The sequence below is a fragment of the Sapajus apella genome, unplaced genomic scaffold, assembly GCF_009761245.1.
Source record: "Sapajus apella isolate SASKATOON/1434 unplaced genomic scaffold, GSC_monkey_1.0 scaffold10, whole genome shotgun sequence".
In the NCBI taxonomy this organism is placed as follows: Eukaryota; Metazoa; Chordata; class Mammalia; order Primates; family Cebidae; genus Sapajus; species Sapajus apella.
The window spans coordinates 8,957,493-8,979,341 of NW_022436950.1; the positions used below are offsets into that span (position 1 = coordinate 8,957,493).

General features: G+C 37.8%; 1 protein-coding gene across 1 annotated transcript in view; it reads right to left on the bottom strand.

Annotated features, from left to right (window-relative positions):
* Nucleotides 1-21,849, bottom strand: part of PSMD1 (proteasome 26S subunit, non-ATPase 1) — a 114,571-nt gene that overhangs the window by 72,295 nt on the left and 20,427 nt on the right. Inside the window, exons 8-16 of the mRNA XM_032277940.1 lie at nt 18,307-18,367; nt 16,722-16,850; nt 15,111-15,199; nt 14,255-14,333; nt 13,538-13,711; nt 11,188-11,299; nt 10,124-10,320; nt 8,457-8,552; nt 6,399-6,463 (exon numbers count right to left, since the gene is read on the bottom strand). Coding sequence (XP_032133831.1) covers nt 6,399-6,463; nt 8,457-8,552; nt 10,124-10,320; nt 11,188-11,299; nt 13,538-13,711; nt 14,255-14,333; nt 15,111-15,199; nt 16,722-16,850; nt 18,307-18,367 — 1,002 coding nt within the window. The remainder of the gene's footprint in view (nt 1-6,398; nt 6,464-8,456; nt 8,553-10,123; nt 10,321-11,187; nt 11,300-13,537; nt 13,712-14,254; nt 14,334-15,110; nt 15,200-16,721; nt 16,851-18,306; nt 18,368-21,849) is intronic.

Genomic DNA, 21,849 nt, shown 5'->3' on the forward strand with positions numbered 1-21,849 from the left:
TCACTGCAACCTCCACCTCCTGGGTTCAAGCTATTCTCATGCCTCAGCCTCCCAAGTAGCTAAGATTACAGGCACCTGTCACCACACCCGGCTAAGTTTTGTATTTTTAGTAGAGACCAGGTCAGCCTGGTCTCCAACTACTGGCCTCAAGCTAACTGCCTGTCTTGGCCTCCCAAAGTACTGGGATTACAGGTGTGAGTCACCACACCTAGCGCTTGCTTACAATTAACTCAGAGATCTTTCTATAGTTAACGAGAACACGCTACTATTTCCAGAATATTCTAGAAAGTGAAACATAACTCGACTATCGACTATTTTTGAAAAGCACAACAAAGCCACAAAGATACAGAACTGGTATTTTCATTTTATGAATAAAGAGATGTATCATTTGAAAAAAAATCTCAGCAGTTAAATATACTTATGTAACAAAAGAACTCTAGTTAATATTATTACCTCAGAAGAAAAGAAACAGATTATAGGTATTTAGAATAACTTTGGAAAAAAAAAAAAAAAAAACCTTTCATTTGATTCCATGTTACTGCCAATTAAAGGAAAGAAGAAAACAAAGACGTAGGAAAAAAATGAAAATGACAAAAATAAAGTGAAGAAAAGTCACAGCACAAAGAGAGAAACACAAAGATACTGGGGCAAAAACAGAGAATATCATACAGAAAATATGTATCAAATTTATATAGAATTGTGAATGGGGATGTTGTAAAGATGATCATGCATTTAGTGGTAATTGGCTGACTATGGGGGTTTCTTCAAATTATAAGGGTCAATGATGATGTAACATTTTTATATTCAAGGTATTACTTTGTGTGGTCTAAAGAATAGCTGCATCGGCCAGGTGCGGTGGCCCACGCCTATAATCCCAGCACTTTGGGAGGCTGAGGCGGGTGGATCACGAGGTCAAGAGATCGAGACCATCCTGGTCAACATGATGAAACCTCATCTCTAAAAATACAAAAATTAGCTGGGCATGTGGCGTGTGTCTGTAGTCCCAGCTACTCGGGAGGCTGAGGCAGGAGAATTGCTTGAACCCAGGAGGCGGAGGTTGCGGTGAGCCGAGATTGCGCCATTGCACTCCAGCCTGGGTAACAAGAGCAAAACTCTGTCTCAAAAAAAAACAAAAACAAAAACAAAAACAAACAAAAACAGTAGCTGCACCAAGAATCTGTTGTTCATCTTGCAAGATCCCTATCTAAAATCATATGAATATATACACTGAGAAACATTTAATTTCATATTATAACAGCTTAACTCGTAGCAACTTCCAATGGACCACCAAGACTAATTTTAAGAAATGTCCATTATCAGATTATCAATTTGTTCATTATAGCAACTTAATTTGAAGGTATATAAAGACTAATTCTTTTGACTTTCTTCATTTTCCTTTCCAGTGTCAAGTTAAAAATAATTCAGATTCTACTCACTTCCAAATGAGTTTTAAGAAGTCAATACCATGAACAGCACTGTACAGAGTTATTATAATAATAAAATCTGCTAACGAAAGTACTAACCATGGGCCCATCACTTATTTATTAGATGTTCCACTAGAGAACATTTATTTAGATAAAAAATTAATGTACTATGTTCATTTCAATTAGGCAAGAATAGTTATCAAATTACTTTTACTGTAAGCATTATGAACAAATGACAATCCACAAATATCAGAAGGAAGAAGTGAAATACTGTAACGCCCTGGACTATCCTACGAATAAAGGAGATTATATACATGATAATTTTACACAAAGACAATTTTATCTTAGTTGCTGAAGTACAAATATGTGTTTACTAACATCTTTTTAGTATTCATAGCTAATAAGTATACCTAAAAAGAAGTTTTTAAAAATTATGAAGAAATAAACCCTTAAAACATGGTACAAGACCAAGTGTCCACAAATTCATTTTAAAAGGGAAATCAAAGTGAGGAAAAAAGATGGAGGGCATGCTAAGATAGTAAATGATATCACTTCAGAAAACATGTACTAGTCTTAGGAGATAGTACAGACACTTTTCAAATATTAAAGTTAATGAGGAAATTTGAGAATAAAGCTGTTCTATCAGAGCCACTCAGAAAGACGGTGCTCTTTCTGGCATAGTGGAGAAAGCACTGGTCTATCATGAGACCTGTTTAGAATCTCAGTTCTATCATTTAGCTTTATGACAGTGGGAAGTTTTGTTAAACATTTTGGAATTCAATTTCCTTATCTTAAAAAAAATGAGAACTTTGGTTTCTTCTACTTTAAAAAATTCTCACTCTAGGGAAATGACAGTAAACTAAGACTTAGAGAACTTACAGAGGATTTTAACTCCGGCTCCTTAAATAAGTCGATTAATTTTCATTTATAAAATAAGTTTTAGACAAAATGTAAACAATTTTTTTCCAGTTCCTACTTCTTAAAGATTCATTTTATGAAAAGAGAACTAAGAATGGTCACTTAGAAGTAGAAAACACTTAAATAACTCACTAGTTGGATGTGACTATCCTATGTAGTAAAGAGCTCAGCAAAACCTAAACAGCTCATGGGAGACATCTGCTGCTGAAACTGGGAAGTTAACGTGTGTGAGCTACAGGAAATAAAATGGCAGATGTGAATTTTGTTAGACAGCAACGCACGGTCAGGTTAAAAATGGAAGAAAAACAGTTTTATATGTCCATCAATTTCCTATATGGCAGAATATAAACACTAAGCCACTGATTTATATTGTTATAAAATATAAAGTCACTGACAAGAAAAATTAACAACTGACAAGAAACAAAACAACGTAAGTCAAATGTGAGTAGGATGCTTTATATAACCCAAGAGATACTAAGGGTATACCTTTCCATACTAAAATTATCTAGCTCTCTAATAAGAATTCACAAAAAGAACCCACTCTGGATGTCCATGACAAACCATTTTTCCATTTTTCAATCGTGTCTAAACTCTAGAGCTTAGAATAGGGAAAGGTTAGGGTCACAGCTTGGCTACATGATATGCCAAAGATGACAGGAAGGAAATAGAGCTAATTAAATTTTGTTTTGCTTCCAACTTTTCTCTCAGGGAGAATAATTTTTAGAAAGACAGACAGAAAGGCTGATCAAAATGCAAAACAGGAGTGTAGTTACTTTAGATGAGTTCCAGTCTCAAAGCAAAATGAATCACCTCCTAGAAATAGAACAAATTTGTGTATGTAATTACAGAACCAAATTTTTGAAGAAAAACAGAAAATGGCAAAGTACAAAAAGAATGACAAAGTATTCCAATATTTAAAATTAAATACTGGAATTTAATTAAATTTAATTTTCATTTATAAAAAGACATTTATAAAATAAATGAAAATTAAATATTAAAATATTAAATTCCAATATTTTAAAAGAGAAGAGATAGAGTTCAAGAAGTTAAAAATGTGGAGTCTGTGGCAGATCTTTTGAAAAAATGCAGAATAGCTTAATATACACAGGTTTTGTCAGATCTCAGAAGAGGCCTCAAAGAACACCTGACACTTCTATGAAAAGTGTAACATAAGAAACAATCACACCCAATAAGTCACATAACGTGTTTAGAGGCGCCAGAATCGATGTGGGTAAATATTATGTCATTACGATTTAGTCAAAATTGTCTAGTGTCTTTACGAAAAAGTTAGTGAAACGAGAGAGGATAACACAGTGAAGACCAGTATTTGATTAACAATTGTATTCAAGAAAACTGCTGTAAGAAGAAATACCACGCTATATGGGTCTGTGTTTTGTTCTTTTTTTTTTTGGGACGGAGTTTCGCTCTTGTTACCCAGGCTGGAGTGCAATGGCGCGATCTCGGCTCACCGCAACCTCCGCCTCCTGGGTTCAGGCAATTCTCCTGCCTCAGCCTCCTGAGTAGCTGGGATTACAGGCACGCGCCACCATGCCCAGCTAATTTTTTTTTGTATTTTTAGTAGAGACGGGGTTTCACCGTGTTGACCAGGATGGTCTCGATCTCTTGACCTTGTGATCCACCCGCCTCGGCCTCCCAAAGTGCTGGGATTACAGGCTTGAGCCACCGCGCCCGGCCCTGTGTTTTGTTCTGTTTTATTCAACATTTCCATCCACAATAGGAAAATAACATTTTACAGTTTGTAGTAAATGGATGACTTCCTATCTGGGATATTATGGAGAAGACCCTGTACCTAGTTCATAACGGATGTTCAAGAAATTATCTGTTGGATGTTCATACAATTTTTATAACAAAGCTTCACTCCCAGGGAACCAGGGGTAGAAAATCTCTTCTAAAAAGATTAGAAGGACGTGAGGTATGACTCATCTAACATGCACTTTAGAAATTTAGCTTGTAATTTCTTATTTTTTTTGGATTCTTTTGTTTTTTTGAGATGGAGTTTCACTCTTGTTGCCCAAGCTGGAGTGCAATGGCACGATCTTGGTTCACTGCAACCTCCACCTCCTAGGTTCAAGCAATTCTCCTGCCTCAGCCTCCGGAGTAGCTGGGATTACAGGTGCGCTCCACCACGCCTGTCTAATATTTTGTATTTTTAGTAGAAATGGGGCTTCACCATGTTAGCCAGGCTGGTCTTGAACTCCTCACCTCAGATGATCCACAAGCACATGCCAGCCTCCCAAAGTGCTGGGATTATAGGCATGAGTCACTGCACCCAGCCTTTCTTTACTGTGTAATTTCATGACAAATAAGCTTTAACACGCAGTATCTGTATACTAGCGAGCCTTGAACAACATGGGCTTGAACTCTGTGGGCCCACTAATATGCAAATTTTTTTTCACAAAAAAATTACACTGAGTGTACCTACCTCTCCTGTCTCCCCTTGTACCTCCTCTACCTCTGCCACCATGGAGACAGCAAGACCAACCTCTCCTCTTCCGCCAACCCAATGTGAAGACAATGGGGTAAAGATCTGATGATCCACTTGCACTTAATAGTAAAGACAGGTGTTTTCTCTTCCTTATCATTTGTGTGTCCACTGGAGTAGCACTGTTAATTTTCTCCAAGAACTTTTTCTCTGCATCCACAATTTGGCTATTTGTGTGATGCAAGAGACCTTTGGCCTATCTCAGCTTTTGACATGTCTTCTTCACTAAGCTTTATTATTTTCAGTTTTTGATTTAAGTGAGACATGTAGGATTCTTTCTTTCACTTAAGCAGTCACAGGCCACTGGGGTTATTAATTGGCCTAATTTCAAAATTGTTGTGTCTCAGGGAATAGGGAGTCGCAAGGAGAGGGAGAGAGATGGGGGAATAGCAGGTGTGTGGTGCAGTCAGAACACATACATTTATCCACTGAGTTTGCTGTTTTATATGGTGTGGTTTGTGGCGTCCCAAAACAACTACAATGGTAACATCAAAGATCACTGATGACAGATTACCATAACAGATATAATGAAAAAGTCTGGAATATTGTGAGGATTACCAATATGTGACAAAAAGAAATGAAGTGAGCACACACTGTTAGAAAAATGATTTTGATAGACTTGCTTGGCGCAAGAGTGTCACAAACCTTCGGTTTTTAAACAAGTGCAGTATCTGCAAAGCTTACTAAAGCAAAGTGTAGTAAAACAAGGCATGCTTGTATCTTTGCTAAGGGAAACACCGATAACTGAGATAGAATCTAAGTAGACAGTAATGAACTACTGGAAGAACTACTACTACATCTATTAATACTACCACCAACTCTACAGCTACAACTACTACAATTAACATATTAATGCACATTTAGTGCTTACTAGTGCCAGACATTGCTCTAAGGGCATCAGGTATATTAATTCACTTGCCAAAAACATCTTCTCATGGGTATTATGATTATGCTCATTTCAAAGATGAAGAAACTGAGGTTGAGTAACTTGCTGAAAGTCATTCAGCTAGTAAGAAGCTGAGTCAGGAGTCAACTCAAGCAGATGAGTTTAGAGTGTGACTTCTTAAACACAACTATACCATACTGCCAAGGACACCTCCATGACTACAAGTAAAAAATAATGTTTAAAAATTTTCATTCTGGCATTTAAATAAAACCTATTACCTTTTACTTTCATTAAAGACCTTCAAAAACTTTACAAATCTGAGATAATGTCCATTTGAACTACAAATATACATGAAGAGGAATACTGGATGTATTATTTGAATTTAAAAAGTTAAATGAATAAGCAGAATGCTACCAAAAAATGAACAAAAACAATTAAATCATTTTACTACTTCTCAAAGAGGTTCAGAGTCCCGTGATATATTCTGTTCTTTTTCAGATGAACAGTACTAATCTTACTATTAAATGGTCTTCACTCTGAACCCAGATACATTCCTCAGGTATTTAGTTTTTCTTTAGTTAATGACTAATGTTTGGTAGTTTCAGTAGTGACAACTACATTTCAAAAAAATGGAATATAAGTAGAATAAGAAGTTAGAAGTTATTACCTGAATAGAATGAACCCAAGTGATTCTACTGCTGCTCTCCTGACATCATCATTAACATCACTTACCTAGGGAAAAAGTTTAAAATTATACCATGCAGTCTATCACTAGACCAAACTGATATGAGAGGCCAGCATCATTCAAATCTAAATTAGACTTCAGTAATATATTATTATTTTATCAGTGCCCTTCTCCTCACTATTGACAGGTATATCAAAACATTATGTTGCACATTTTTAAACATATATAATAAATGAACACATTAAAAAAATAAAGACACATGTATTTTTATTTTTATAGAGACAGGGTCTCCTTATGTTGCCCCAGTCTGGTCTCAAACTTCTGAGGCTCAAGAGATCCTCCCACCTTGGTTTCACAAAGTGCTGGGATTATAGGCATAAGCCACTGTACCTGGCCACATATATTTCTGAAGCATAAACTTCTGTCCCCACTTTAGAAAAAGTTATGGAAAATTTCAATTCAGGGGCTTAGAAGTCTTCAGAGCTTGGTAAAATTTAAGATGCAGGGTTACTTCTCTCTCTCTCTCTCTCTCTTTTTTTTTTTTGAGACAGGGTTTACTCTGTCAGCCACGCTGGAGTTCAGTGGCACGATCCCGGCTCACTACAACCTCCGCCTCCTGGGTTCAAGTGATTCTCCTGCCTCAGCCTCCCAAGTAGCTGGGGCTACAGGTGTGTCCCACCACGCCTGGCTAATTTTTGTATTTTTTGTGGAGATGGGGTTTCACCATGTTGGCCAGGCTGGTCTTGAACTCCTAACCTCAGGTGATCTGCCTGCCTTCACCTCCCAAAGTGTTGGAATTACAGGCGTGAGCCACCATGCCTGGCCCCAGGGCTGCTTCTTAAGAGTATTTAAACTGGCCAGACACAATGGTTCACACCTGTAATCCCAGCACTTGGAAAGGTCAAAACAGGAGGATTGCTTGAGCCCAGGAGTTCGAGATCCACAAAGGCAACAAAGCGAGACCCTGTCCCACAAAAAGTTAAAAAATTAAGCAGGCATGGTGGTGTATGCCTGTAGTTCTAGCTACTTGGGAAGCTGACATAGGAAGAGGATCACTTGAGTCCAGTAGGTTGTGGCTGCAATGACCTGTGATTGTGCCACTGTACTCCAGGCTGAAACCTGTCTCTAAGTCTCTAAAAAGAAAAAAGACTATTTCAGCTGCATTACAGCTTTTGCAAAATATAGAACATACTACATACTGCACTGCTAAAAAAATTTATTAATTACTACTAAATATTGTGGAAAATATAATCTCTGGGAAAAAGGAGTTAATAATAGTTGTAAGTCTTTCTGCATAGAAAGGTGCCCTTGACATTTTCCCAGCACCAAGATGATAAAAACCTATTAAGACATGTGGAAGGTCCACTGTGTGACCAGGCAATATTACTCACTGTTGATAACTACATTTGGATTAGGAGAACTAAGAATGGAGAAAGCCAGTTGGAAAACATGGGTATTGGCTTGCCTGTACAGCGCATCTCTTGTAATAGATCACGTTCCTTAGAGGTCCCGGGGTGTGGGGGTGGTGGGCTGTTTGTTTTTTAGAGATGGGGTCTTGCCCTGTTGCCCAGACTAGAGTTGGTGGCATAATTATAGCTCACTGAACACTTCACTTTCTAGAGCAGCTGGGATTACAGGAATAAGCCACTGCACCCATTAGGGGTATGTGGAAGCTAACTTTACTAAAAAGAAATAAATGGTTCCTGTTCTTCACTGGATTTCTCTATCCTAGGGTGGCCACACATACTCACAAGGTCTCATCCCTTACAAATGAGGGTGCCCCTTGCAGTAGGGTTTTAGAAGTTGCACCTCAATGGCTTTAAGGACTTCCATTTAAATTGTCATCCTGTCCCATATCCTTCTGAAAAGCTAAGTGAATCTAGTGCTAGGTTATGGCCTGTTGTGTCCAGTAAATGAGAATCTCAACCTAAGGCACTGGTGGTGGTCATGTGCTTTGGATGCTGGAGTCACTTAGACACTCACTGTCCATCTGCAAGCTTTTCCATCCTCCCCATTCCCAAGAAAGGTCAGAGTACTTACAGCAACATGTAGCAGGCGTCGAATTGCTTTGTTGTTACCAGAGCCACAATAAGCCATGGCTACAGTATACATTCCAGACCTTCGAAGAATTGGGTCCTAAGAAAAATAAATTTAATATTAATTATCAACTTATCATTTCAAACAGTAACTTCTACAGTCTACCTAACAGGCACAGTGGCATCCACCAAGTAAGCTGGTCTTAGGTGGGAAATGATGAGCTCACGAACTCTTTTGTCGTTGGTAGTTTTTGAAATAAATGGGGCAATAAAAGACATGAATACAGAAGGAGGTAGCTGCTCTTAATTCCCAACATTCTATGCAATATGTCTGCCCTGCTTCATACATTCTAGGAAGAATAAACTCAAGTCAATAACAATAGCCACTGCCCTATGGCAGTCAAACTCCTTTTATGAAATAAGCAAGGAAGTTGGCTTCTAATTCTGTATTTTTACCTTATTTAAAGTCCCCAGTGCTGAGGGGAAGAGAGATGGAGCCTGACAACTGAACAAATTAATTAATAATATCAATAAGCTATAGAAGTGGTTCTTTTTTTTTTTTTTTGAGACGGAGTTTCGCTCTTGTTACCCAGGTTGGAGTGCAATGGCGCGATCTCGGCTCACTGCAACCTCCGCCTCCTGGGTTCGCAATTCTCCTGCCTCAGCCTCCTGAGTAGCTGGGATTACAGGCACGTGCCACCATGCCCAGCTAATTTTTTGTAGTTTTTTAGTAGAGACAGGGTTTCACCTTGTTGACCAGGATGGTCTCGATCTCTTGACCTCGTGATCCACCCGCCTTGGCCTCCCAAAGTGCGGGGATTACAGGCTTGAGCCACCGCGCCCGGCCCAGAAGTGGTTCTTTTTATCAGATTATAGAGGACAGTATTACCTGCCACTAACTACCCACCATATACAACACCATTATAAAAACAAAACAGAAGGCAATGGAAAAAAACCTCACCCAAATAAACAAGTATAGAGATTGGTACTGTTTTTTTGATAAAAGAATAATGAAGTAAGCTTTGTATCTTATTAAATGACTATCAAATCATTCCCAAAATATTATTTCTTTTTTTTTTTTTTGAGATAGAGTCTCGCTCTGTCACCCAGGCAGATCCCAGCTGCAATCCCGGCTCGATGCAATCTCTGTCTCCCGGGCTCAAGTGATTCTCGTGCCTCAGCCTCCCAAGTAGCTGGGATTACAAGTGCTCGCCACCATGCCCGGCTAATTTTTTTTTGTATGTTTAGTAGAGACAAGGTTTCACCATGTTGGCCGTGCTGGTTTTGAACTCCTGACCTCAAGTGATCCACCTGCCTCAGCCTCCCAAAATGCTAGGATTACAGGTGTGAGCCACCATGCCTGGCCCAAAAGTATAATTTCTAAAAGACATCAACTCGTGAATTCTTAAAGAACTATCCTGAATCTGCTTATGAGTTTCACTGATCTGAAGCTATGGCAAAATTTAAAATCCTCAAATTACTCCCATGTACCTCTTCTAATCAGTGTTTTTATTTCTTAACTTCGATTAGGCTTTATGTACGTTGCAAGAAGTTTTATGAACAAATGTACCTACATGTTCTGACAGGAAAAGAGTTAATTTCCAGCAAAGATAAGTGTTTTTCTTCTCTTGCTGGAGATAAATGGACAGAGAGGGATGTATGTGATCTCACCTTGTCACGACAGAGAGACTCAATGAGAGCATCAGCCTCTTCCATCCTCCCATACATTACTAATGCAATGCCAACTGCAAGACCACGCAGAATCTTCTCATGTTGAGTTTCTTGTGCATAACCAACCATGTCCTCAATAGCCTGAGCATTTTTAGAGCCCAACATAACCAAACCCAGGGCCAGGCCAGCTGCTTCCCCTAGCAAGTAAAGAGTAAAATGTTAACAAATGAAGAGTTATGTTTCTAAAGTCAATAAAACATCCAACTGAAAATAGCACTTTTTTATATAAACCATCAAAAAAACTATTAGCTTCCGATAGCATTTTAAAAAACCATCTGACAAAAAGGATACTTTTTTTTTTTTTTTTGAGACGGAGTTTCGCTCTTGTTACCCAGGCTGGAGTGCAACAGCGCGATCTCGGCTCACCGCAACCTCTGCCTCCTGGGTTCAGGCAATTCTCCTGCCTCAGCCTCCTGAGTAGCTGGGATTACAGGCACACACCACCATGCCCAGCTAAGTTTTTGTATTTTTAGTAGAGACGGGGTTTCACCATGTTGACCAGGATGGTCTCGATCTCTTGACCTCGTGATCCACCCGCCTCGGCCTCCCAAAGTGCTGGGATTACAGGCTTGAGCCACCGCGCCCGGCCTAAAAAGGATACTTTATATGGAAGCACATTCACACATTTAGGGTTGTTTTTCTTTTAAACCTAGACAGAATGTACCATCAAATTCTACAGTGATTTCAAAGGAGATATTTAGATAATTTTTTTTTTTTGACATTACCACCAAGCAGTATGAAGCAAATAGATCACTCTAATAAATTCCCATTTGCAAAAGTCAGTTATGCAAGTGGACACACAGGATATGCCATATTAGAAAGCCTATGTATCATAAAGCTTCTTTCTAAAAGATAATTTTGACAAATGGAGCAAAATTCACTTCCTCTTCAAGTAGAGAAATCCATCAGAATTTTAAGAGGCCACAAAATACAGGCGGAAACTAATGTAATTACAGGAACATTAATTAATACTTAGTTTATTAGCATTAGAAAGAAATGCTTACCTGTCACAGCATCATCCTGATAAAGATTTGTTTTTAGCAAATCATAAACATCTTGACGTGCAGTTCCCATGGCTGCCAAACCAAGGCCCAGACTGCCACCGTGTCTAACGATCTAGGGAAAAACCAGACTCCACTGATTTGGTACACCGTACTTAACATCCAAGAGTTTATCCTAATTTCAAAATATAGTTTCACATTAAATATGCAGAGGTTGGCTCAGTAAGAATGATCAAAGGATTTGGTAATCAAAAGGTCAGTGGTAGCCTCAGTAATTTCAGTTTTTGAGATTGAGTTTTGTTCCTGTCATCCGGGTTGGAGTGCAATGGCATGATGTTGGCTCATTGCAACCTCTACCTCCCGGGTTCAAGTGATTCTTCTGCCTCAGCCTCCTGAGTAGCTGAGATTACAGATGGCCACCACCACGCCTGGCTAATTTTTTTTTTTTTAGTAGAGATGGGGTTTCACCATGTTGGCCAGGCTGGTCTGGAACTTCTGACCTCAGGTGATCTGCCCTCCTTGGCCTCCAAAAGTTCTGAGATTACAGGTATGAGCCACCGTGCCCAGCCCAGCAATTTCAGTTTTAATAGAATGATATTTGCTGATGCAAAAAAATAGTGAGCTGAGGATGGGATTGGTGGCTCATGCTTGTAATCCCAGCACTTTAGGAAGCTGAAGTGGGAAGATCACTTGAGCCCATAAATTCAGGACCAGGCTGGGCAACACAGGGAGACTTGGTCTGTACAAAAAAATAAAAATAAATTAGCTGAGCATGGTGGTACACACCTGTGATCCCAGCTACTCAGGAGGCTGAGGCGGGAGAATTGCTTGAGCCCAGGAAGTTGAGGCTGCAGTGAGCCATGATCATGCCACTGCACTCCAGCCTGAGCAACAGAGCGAGAAACTGTCTCAAAAAATAATAAAAAATTAAAAATAGTGAGTTGCAAAATGAACGTGAGAAAACGAAGTGGACAGAGAGAGGACAACTCCCTTTCATTAAGTTTATATGAGAAGGGGAGGAAAAAGACTTGACAACAACTAAGAGGGAGATGTGTCAAGAAAAGAATTTATTTTAGGATACATGAGACCTGAGTATGCTCATGGATTGAGGGAAAGGAGGCAGTACAGAGTGAGAAGCTAAAGACAGAGGAGAAAAAGGTATCCAATGGAAGTTGGTTGTTAAGAAAGTGACTGAAAATGAGGTCAGAGTACATCTGAAATATATACATTTGAAAAAGGAAACTTTAGTGGTCATCTGTCATTTCTGAATACACAGCATCCTTCTACTGGTGACAGTATTCCAACATTCCTTTGGTAATATTCCTCCTGTACTGGTTAGAGTCTTGGTGGGGCTGTCATTTAAGAAGCACCCACCTTCCCCTAGCCAAAGTGTGACCCAAGCCAGAGCAATACAATGCTCCTTCTCTGGAATTTTCATCTTTCTTAAGTGGAATAACTCAATGACCAAAAATGTTTCAAGTTCCTTCATCCTGACAGTAGAGTCCTGAAAAGACTATTTCATTAGTTCCTGTTACCTAGCACCTGTGGTGTTGCTCTGGCTCTTTAACCTTTGTGAGAGCTGATTCATCAGTCTTTCTGTTAATTATATAAGGTACTTCCAATAAACTTCTTGTTCAAGTTAGTTAGAAATGGTTTCTAATGGCTGTCTATTGCTGTTTTTTTTTTGTTAACCATAAACCCTATCTCATAAGAAAGTTTTTACCTGAGACCAGAGGAAAAAAGGTAAAGATGTGTGTACCTGCACACACGATTTGTGGCTAAGGGGCTTATTAATTGAGAAAGATCATCCTATTGGCTTCAATGTTTTCACTTATGCATAAGGACAAGGTTTTATGGCTCACTTAATTGCTCTCCTGATGGCCCTCACTCCAATATAGAAGTCAGTCTAAAATTGTATTTTAAGGTTCCTTAAAAGAACAGGGCTACTTAGTAAGCTTTTCCAAAAGATTTACATTTTAAATTATCAAAGATCAAAACAAGCAAGCATTCTAACTTTTGAGAGACTGCAGTTTCTTGAGGCCTTAATTTCTGGTAAAATGTTAGGGCCTAGATTAGATGATAACTAAGGTAACCTGTAGTTGTGACATTTCAGGATGAAAGTGTGGGAATACAACATGTTTTACAAATACACACAGGGTTTAAAGGAACGAGAAACACAATTTTAGCTTATCAAGAAGGAAATGAAATTATCTTAAAAAAAAAAATCCAAGATAATAGTTGTTTTGGGTATTCCTAAATCCTACAAAAATCTCCAGTCACTAAAATGATTTGGCAAATATGTTATCCTAGATTCTTGAGTTTTGGAAATTTAGTTTTCCATTTTAATACTTACATCATTGCTGGCGTTCTTAAGCTGATTAAGCAGATAGTCAATTATATCACCACCATGATTGGCATGAATAAGACCCAATGCATAGAGACCTCCACCTTCCTGATAGGCTGATCCTGGAGAAGTGTCCTTGGGAAGGTATGTTGCCATTAACTGTAATGCTTCTTTCTCATGACCCTGTAAAGGTAAGCCATGACAAAGATGTCAAAAAGAAAAAAGAGAAAGTGAGAAGAAAAAAGACAAAATGTTTTCTATGATTACTGCCTTTCCCCCAAAATGTTCACTTGCTAAAAGAGAAGGAGGTAGTGGGGCTCTCTCCCATATAACTGTATCACTCAAACACGAGGACAAACCTTTAAGAGACTCTGTTACACTCTGGTTATAAAAAAAAAATATCACAAATGCTTCAATGTTTTTCCCTTTGTTTTATAACATTTGCCCAAATCCATCTCAGACTGCCAATAACATTTCAATTCATCCTTTCAATAATTTATACAGTTTTTATAGGAAACAAATTTCTACTTTTTATTAAAAACAAACACACATATACATATTTTAGTATCTTATTTACTTTTAGCCTTTTCTGCTTTTCTGCTAGATGACTTATCTGACTTAACAAAGTGTACTTGTTAATGAATTATAATAAACTTTTATTTTTTCTTAACACCAGAAAAATTACTTCTTTTCTGATGCCTGTTTACAATGACCAATATATGTTACCTTATGAATTACACCCAAACTGGCTGTAGCAGTAAATTTTGCCCAGTTAGTGGCTCTGGCCAACCACTCCAAATTATCTCTGTAAGAATAGAAGATATAGTCATTTTAGTTAGTATTAAAACAAATGAATTCCTTAAAGCTTTTTAACACTAAGGCCAAAAGCATTAAAATTTTACCTTGAACCCTTTAAAATTACTTTGTGGATCTCAAGTTACTACTGATTATATTTTACCTCTTAAGTTGTTCTTAGTATTTTAAGGATTTTTTAAATGCATGACATGTAATTCCTCTATAAATAAAAGAAAAATTATATTAAATTTTTAGAGCTTAATATATTTCCTTCAAGAGCCTATAATCAAGCCAAGTAATAAAAGGAATTAATTTTACCTTAAAATTAGTAGGAATAGGCAATAAAAAATACATAAAATAGCAAAAATATAATTTAGAATTAAGGACTGGTTAACAAGGAAAATTCTCAACATCTATATAACAATATTAACATAACGTCTGTTAAAAAGGATTTTAGGTGGGCACGGTGGCTCACGCCTGTGATCCTAGCACTTTACCTGAGGTCAGGAGTTCGAGACCAGCCTGGCCAACGTGGCAAAACCATGTCTCTACTAAAAATACAAAAATTAGCCGGGCATGGTGGCATGTGCCTGCAATCCCCCCTACTCAAGAGGCTGAGGCAGGAGAATCACTTGAATCTGGGAGATGGAGGTTGCAGTGAGCTGAGATCGCATCACTATCCTCAAGCTGGAACACAGAGTAAGACTGTCTCAAAAAAAAAAAAAAAAAAAGAAAAAAAAAAAAAAAAAAGATTTTAAACAAAGAAGAAATCACCAAGCATATTTACCTAAGAAACTGGTCACTGGTTGTCCCACAATGCATAAAAGAGTTTGCTATAACGGTTGCTGTATGACATACAGAATTCCGTACTGCATCCTACAACAACAAATACAGAATTGTTTCATCATCGACAAAGTATTCATATATGTACACCCTCACACACACAGAGGTCCTATTTTGTGGTAAAAGTATGAACAAATTGAACTAAGATTTAAAATATGGACCTTGAGTATTTCTTTTATAAAGACTAAATAGCTAGTTTATAAAAGCAAGCAAGTCAAAGTTTTATTTGCAGTTTTAACAGAGCTCAATGGCAGATTTTAGGTGGGAATTTAGACAGCAGATTTTCTATTATTTGGTTTGAGTAATTAAGCTTGCTATTTCTCTTCTGCATCGTGCCCAAGATCTCAAAAGTACTGGGATAACTTGAAGAGCACTGCTGTACCTCTGAAAGTTACCAAATTATTTTGTCTATTTTTTATTTTTTGAGACAGTGTTGCTCAGTTGCCCAGGCTGGAGTGCAGTAGCGCAATCTCAGCTCACTGCAGCCTCTACCTCCCGGGTTCAAGTGATTCTCCTGCCTCAGTCTCCCAGTAGCTGGGACTACAAGCATGACCACTACCCCTGGCTAATTTTTGTATTTTTTTTTTTTTCGCAACTCTTTCAAGGAAGGTAATATTTGTATTTTAAGTAGAGATAGGATTTCACTATGTTGGTTGGCTGAGCTGGTCTTGAACTCCTGACCTCAGTTGATCCGCCTGCCTTAGCCTCCCAGAGTGCTGGGATTACAGGTGTAAGCCACTGTACCCGGCCAAATTTTGTTTTTAATGAGACTATGTTATAAAGACTAGCTTCAAATTGTCATGAATGGAGACTATGTGATTCTGTATATTTTTGCCATTGCAAAAACTGTATTAAAAGTTTCAAAAAGCATTATTACACAGGCATCAGTCAAATAACTGTTTAATCATTCAATAATATATGGCTATAAAAAATGACTTTGAAATGGGGTATTGGGTAAATAAGAGGGAAAGAAGATTTTTCATGTTATACATCTTTTTATATTAAAATATTTTTGAATCAAATATATCATTTGCTAAAAAATTAAAATTAGTATTAATAATTTTTAAGATCAGTATCTCAATGAAGGTTGCAACAAGGTTAAGAATCGCTGCTCTCAAGAAGATCACAGTTCAGTGGGAAATATGGACATATAAACAAACTATATTAATTTTTTTTTGTAACGAAAGACAAGCACAGGTTTATTGAAATGAAAGTACACTCCACAGAGTTGAAGTAGGCTGAAGCAAGTGGCTCAAGAACCTATATTAATATTCTGATTATGCTATTTGTCTAACTGCTCCATGTATACATTAAAAAGGAAAAAAGAGTTAACTAAGCTTCCCATTAAGAGACAAGCATAAAAACAGGAGCTCAATCATTGCTAATTTTTCTCCTTTCCAACAACTCCAAGAGGATCACTGATTGTTGTTTTTTCAAAACTTAAATACTTTTTCCTTAATTGGAAATAAAATACAAAAAAGTATTCAACAAGAAATAATTACTTACATTCAACAAATAAATATTTTAAAATTCTCTATCAGAGATAATTTCTTACCTTTGTGTTTTTTAGAATCATGAGGTCTGTATTATTGTTTCGTATTAAGAACTGCAGATGTAACTCAATAGCCATTTCACCACTTAAAATTTTAATCATTTTCAAAGTCTGGTCCTTGGGCTCTGGACTCTGCCAAAACAAACAAACAAAATGAAAACTCGTAAACGATATTATTGTAATCTACTAACCCAGTTTTATTTCATCAGCCCTAAACCAATGAAATTCAAGCAGTCCATTTTAAGGGGAAGAATAATTTCTTTCTTTCTTTATTAAATACTACTGAGATATGATACTAGCTTGATGGAAGAACACAATTCATCCCCAGCTAGCTTTCAATATAAAATATTTTAATATTAAAAAAAACTGGGAAAGAATAATTACTGATGACATGCAGGAAAATCATTAAATGAGTCAATTATATTTTAATTGAGGAATCTCCTACTTGAAACTAAGAAAACTGAAAATATCTTTAATCAACATATATATGATTTTTTTTTTTTTTTTTTTTAGGCAGAGTTTCTCTCTGTTGCCCCAGCTGGAGTGCAGTGGCATGATCTTAGCTCACTGCAACCTCCACCTCCTAAGCTCAAGTGATTCTCCTGAGTAGCCAGGATTACAGGTGCACGCCACTATGCTCTGCTAATTTTTGTATTCTTAAGAGATTGGGTTTTGCCATGTTGGCCAGGCTAGTTTGGAACTCCTGACCTCAGATGATCCACCCACCTCGGCCTCTCAAAGTGCTGGGATTACGTGTGCAAGCCACTATGCCCAACCTTGATCTTATGAACTACCAGGCCACCAACACAACTTTCCATCCAGGTAAAGAAAGCTGAATTTTATACACCTGAGCATCAGAAACGAAAAGTCCTGATGCAGGAAGCATTTACACCCAACAGACCACTGCTTCCCTTCCAATACACCACAAACATTAAAAACAACAAAAACAACTAACCTACCCCCTATATATGCTGCTATTTGCTAGAGACCATACCTTTTTCTCATCCTGTGACAAGTAATTTGAAGTTATTTCAGACAGAAATAACTTCTGCCTGAAGCAAGGATCTAAGGATTTGATTTCTTCTAAATGTTTGTTCTGGTCCAATTTTTAAAACTTTAATCTTTACAAAAAATTCATTTTTATAAAATGACTTTGGTATCAAACTTAACAGTGAACTTTCATAACAGCAGGTATTTAACATGTACTTGGAAGAATTTACAATATACTGTGGAAATACATATTAAATAACAATCTCAACTTCAAAAAGCACACACTCTGGGCACAGTGGCTCACAACTGTAATCCCAACACTCTGGGAGGCCAAGGCAAATGGATTGCTTGATTTCAGGAGTTTTTGACCAGCCTGGGCAACACAGCAAACCCCATCTCTACAAAAAATACAAAAATTAGCTAGGTGTGGTGGTACACACCTGCAGTCCCAGCTATCTACTTCGGAGGCTAAGGTAGGAGGATAGCTTGAGCCTGGGAGGCAGACGTTGTAATGAGCCGAGACCGCGCCACTGCACTATAACATGGGTGACAGATCAAGACCCTGCCGCGAAAGAAAAAAAAAAAAAAGCACACTCACTGCTTCTGGTGTCTTTCCTACAAGTGCACTGCCTGTCTTTTCTTCTGTTTCCATCGAGTCACTGAAATGAAAAGAATAATCAATAATCTTGTCTGAATAGAAGTACAATTTGTTTATACCACAGATCTGAACCATATCCAAATCGAATATTTTGCAAGAAAATAATGTTTACTTAAGTATTATCACTAAGGAACTAGAAAAAATTCTACATATCTCTAAGATGGAGGCAATCCAGTTGCTATATTTCCTCCAAATAATAAAAACATACAAAGCAACTAGGTTAGCAAAACCATGGAAAACAAATACAATAAGAATAGGTGGCAAAATATCTCCTTCATTCACAAAACACAGTCAGGTGGAGCAAAACCACCACCAGCTACAAAATGGGCTTGAAAGGAATGAGTTGGGACCTCAACTACTCAGCCAAAACTCCCTTGTAGCCATACTGAATAAAAAATGCTGGGCAGAGAAGCCAAATTAAAAAGGCAGGAACAACAACCCCTATCTCCACAAAAAAAATTAAAATAATGAACCAGGTATAGTGGTGTGTGCCTGCATTCCCAGCTACACTGGAGGCTGAAGTGGGAGGATTGCTTGAGCCTAGGAGTTCAAGGTTGCAGTGAGCTATGATCACACCACTGGACTCTAGCCTGGGCAAAATAGTGGCTATTTTGCATAGCACTCCACAAATGCAACAGAAGAGGAAGTTCTAAAGGACTGTAAAATTGGAAAACCTATCCTAGACAAGTCTCTCTTTGGAAAAGGCTGCAAAAAATAATTTCAGTAAAATTAAGCAACAGAAAAGGATCAAAGTAAAACTCATAAAAGAAAAAAGTTATTTCAAAACAGTTAAGAGAAATTAGGAAAATTATCTAAAATATACAAGGATATTACATATTAGAATTACAAAAATTCAGAAATTAGCATGATAAAACTAGGGAAAATCAGAAATAAAAGAGAAAAAAATCATTTCAGAAATGAAGATTACCTCACAACAAACTTGTGGGCAAATAAACACAACATATAAGCCTTAAGAAAAGGAGAAGGCAAGAAGAAAGAAAACTTGTTAAATCAAAAATAAATAAATAGGCCAGGTGCGGTAGCTCACACCTATAATCCCCGGGCTTTGGGAGGCTGAGACAAGAGGATCACCTGAGGTCAGGAGTTCAAGACCAGCCAGGCCAACATGGTGAAACTGTCTCTACTAAAAATACAAAAATTAGTTGGGTGTGGTGGCCTGCGCCTGTAGTCCCAGCTACTCAGGAGGCTGAGGCAGAAGAACTACTTGAACCCAGGAGGTAGAGGATGCAGTGAGCTGAGATCGTACCACTGTACTCCAGCCTGGGTGACAGACTGAGACTTTGTCTCAAAAATAAATAAATAAACAAATAAATGCTACTCCCCTAAGATTGAGAAAAAAGTAAGGATGCCACCTCTTACCACTTCCATAATATATTGGGAATCCTAGCCAATATAGAAAAAAAGAGAGGGAAAAGGTATAAAGATTAGAAAGGAAGGAGTAAAATGGTCTCTAATTGCAGCTGACAAAGATGCCAATGAAGAAAATTCTATAAAAGGATCTACTTTAAAAAATTTACTAAAGCTACCAATGATTTTATCAAGGTTATAGGATTCAATGTTAGTATATAAAAATCAATTACATTTCAATATACTACCAACAAAAAAAATAGAAATTTAAAAATACTATCACTTCACAACAGCAACAAAAAACAAATTATACTTAGGAATTTAAGAAAATTAAGAAAAGATGGATGTGTAAAACCTCTGCACTGAAATCTACGAAACACTACTGAGAAAAATAAAAATAAAAAACCTAAGTAAATGAAGAAGATCACCATATTCCTAGATTATAAGATTCAATATTCAGGATTTCAATGTGCCCCAAATTGAAGATATTAAAGACAATCCCAATCAGAACACTCACAAACTTATAAAATGCATGAACTACAATAGCCTAAAGAATCTTGAAAAGAAAAAAGAATCAGTTGTAGGTCTTAAAATATCTGATTGCAAGACTTGTCACAATTTTAGTAATAAGGAAAGAGGTAGTGACGTAAACAGAAACAAATACAGGCACACCCTTGTTTTACTGCCCTTCAAGCAAGCCTATTGGAGCCACTTTTCCAACAGTATGTGATCACTTTGTGCCTGTGTTACATTTTAGTTATCTTTGCAATATTTACAACATTTAAATTTTTTTTAAATTGTACTTTGGGTTCTGGGGTACATGTGCAGATTACGCAGGACTGTTGCATAGGTACACACATGGCAATGTGGTTTGCTGCCTCCATCCCCCCATCACCTACATCTGGCATTTCTCCCCACGTTGTCCCTCCTCGACCTCCCCACCACCCCCGCTATCCCTCCCTTGGCACCCCCACAACAGATCCCAGTGTGTGATGCTCCCCTCCCTGTGTCCCTGTGTTCACATTGTTCAACACCCGCCTATGAGTGAGAACATAAGGTGTTTGATTTTCTGTTCTTGCGTCAGTTTGCTGAGAATGATGGTTTCCAGATTCATCCATGTCCCTACAAAGGACACGAACTCATCATTTTTTATGGCTGTATATGTGCCACATTTTATGGTGTATATGTGCCACATTTTCCTTGTCCAGTCTATCGTCGATGGGCATTTGGGTTGGTTCCAGGTCTTTGCTATTGTAAATAGTGCTGCTATGAACATATGTGTGCATGTGTCTTTATAGTAGAATGATTTATAGTCCTTTGGGTACAGTAATGGGACTGCTGGGTCAAATGGAATTTCTGTTTCTAGGTCCTTGAGGAAAACTTTTAAATTATCACATTTTGGTAATCCTCACAATATTCCAGACTTTTTCATTACCATTGTATCTGTTATGGTAATCTGACATCAGTGATCATAGTTGTTTTGGGACACCACGTATAAAACAGCAAACTCCATAAATGTGTGTGGTCTGATTGCTCCACACACCGACCATTCCCCCATCTCTCTCCCTTTCCTTGGAACTTCCTATTCCCTGAGACACTACAGTATTCAAATTAGGCCAATTAATAACCCTCCAATGGCCTCTGAGTGCCTAAGTGTAAGAAAGAGTCCCACGTTTCTCACTTTAAATAAAAAACCAAAAATGACAAAGCTTAATGAATAAGACACATTAAAAGCTGAGATAGGCTAAAGGTAGGCTTCCTGCATCACACAGATAGCCAAGTCGTAAATGCAAAGAAAAAGTTTTTGGAGAAAATTAGCAGTGCTACTCCAATGGATATGCAAATGATAAGAAAGTGAAACAGCCTTATTACTGATAAGGAAAAAATTTTAGTGCTCTGGAGAGATCAAAGCAGCCACAACCTTCCGTTAAGTCAAAGCGTAACTCAGAGCAACACCTTAACTCTTCATTTCTGCAAAGGCTGAGAGGTGAGGAAGCTGCAGAAGAACAGTTTGAAGCCAGCAGAGAACCGGGTTTATGAAGTTTGAGGAAAGAAGCCATCTCTGTAACATGGAGGTGCAAGGACAGGCAGCAAGTGCTGACATAGAAGCTGCAG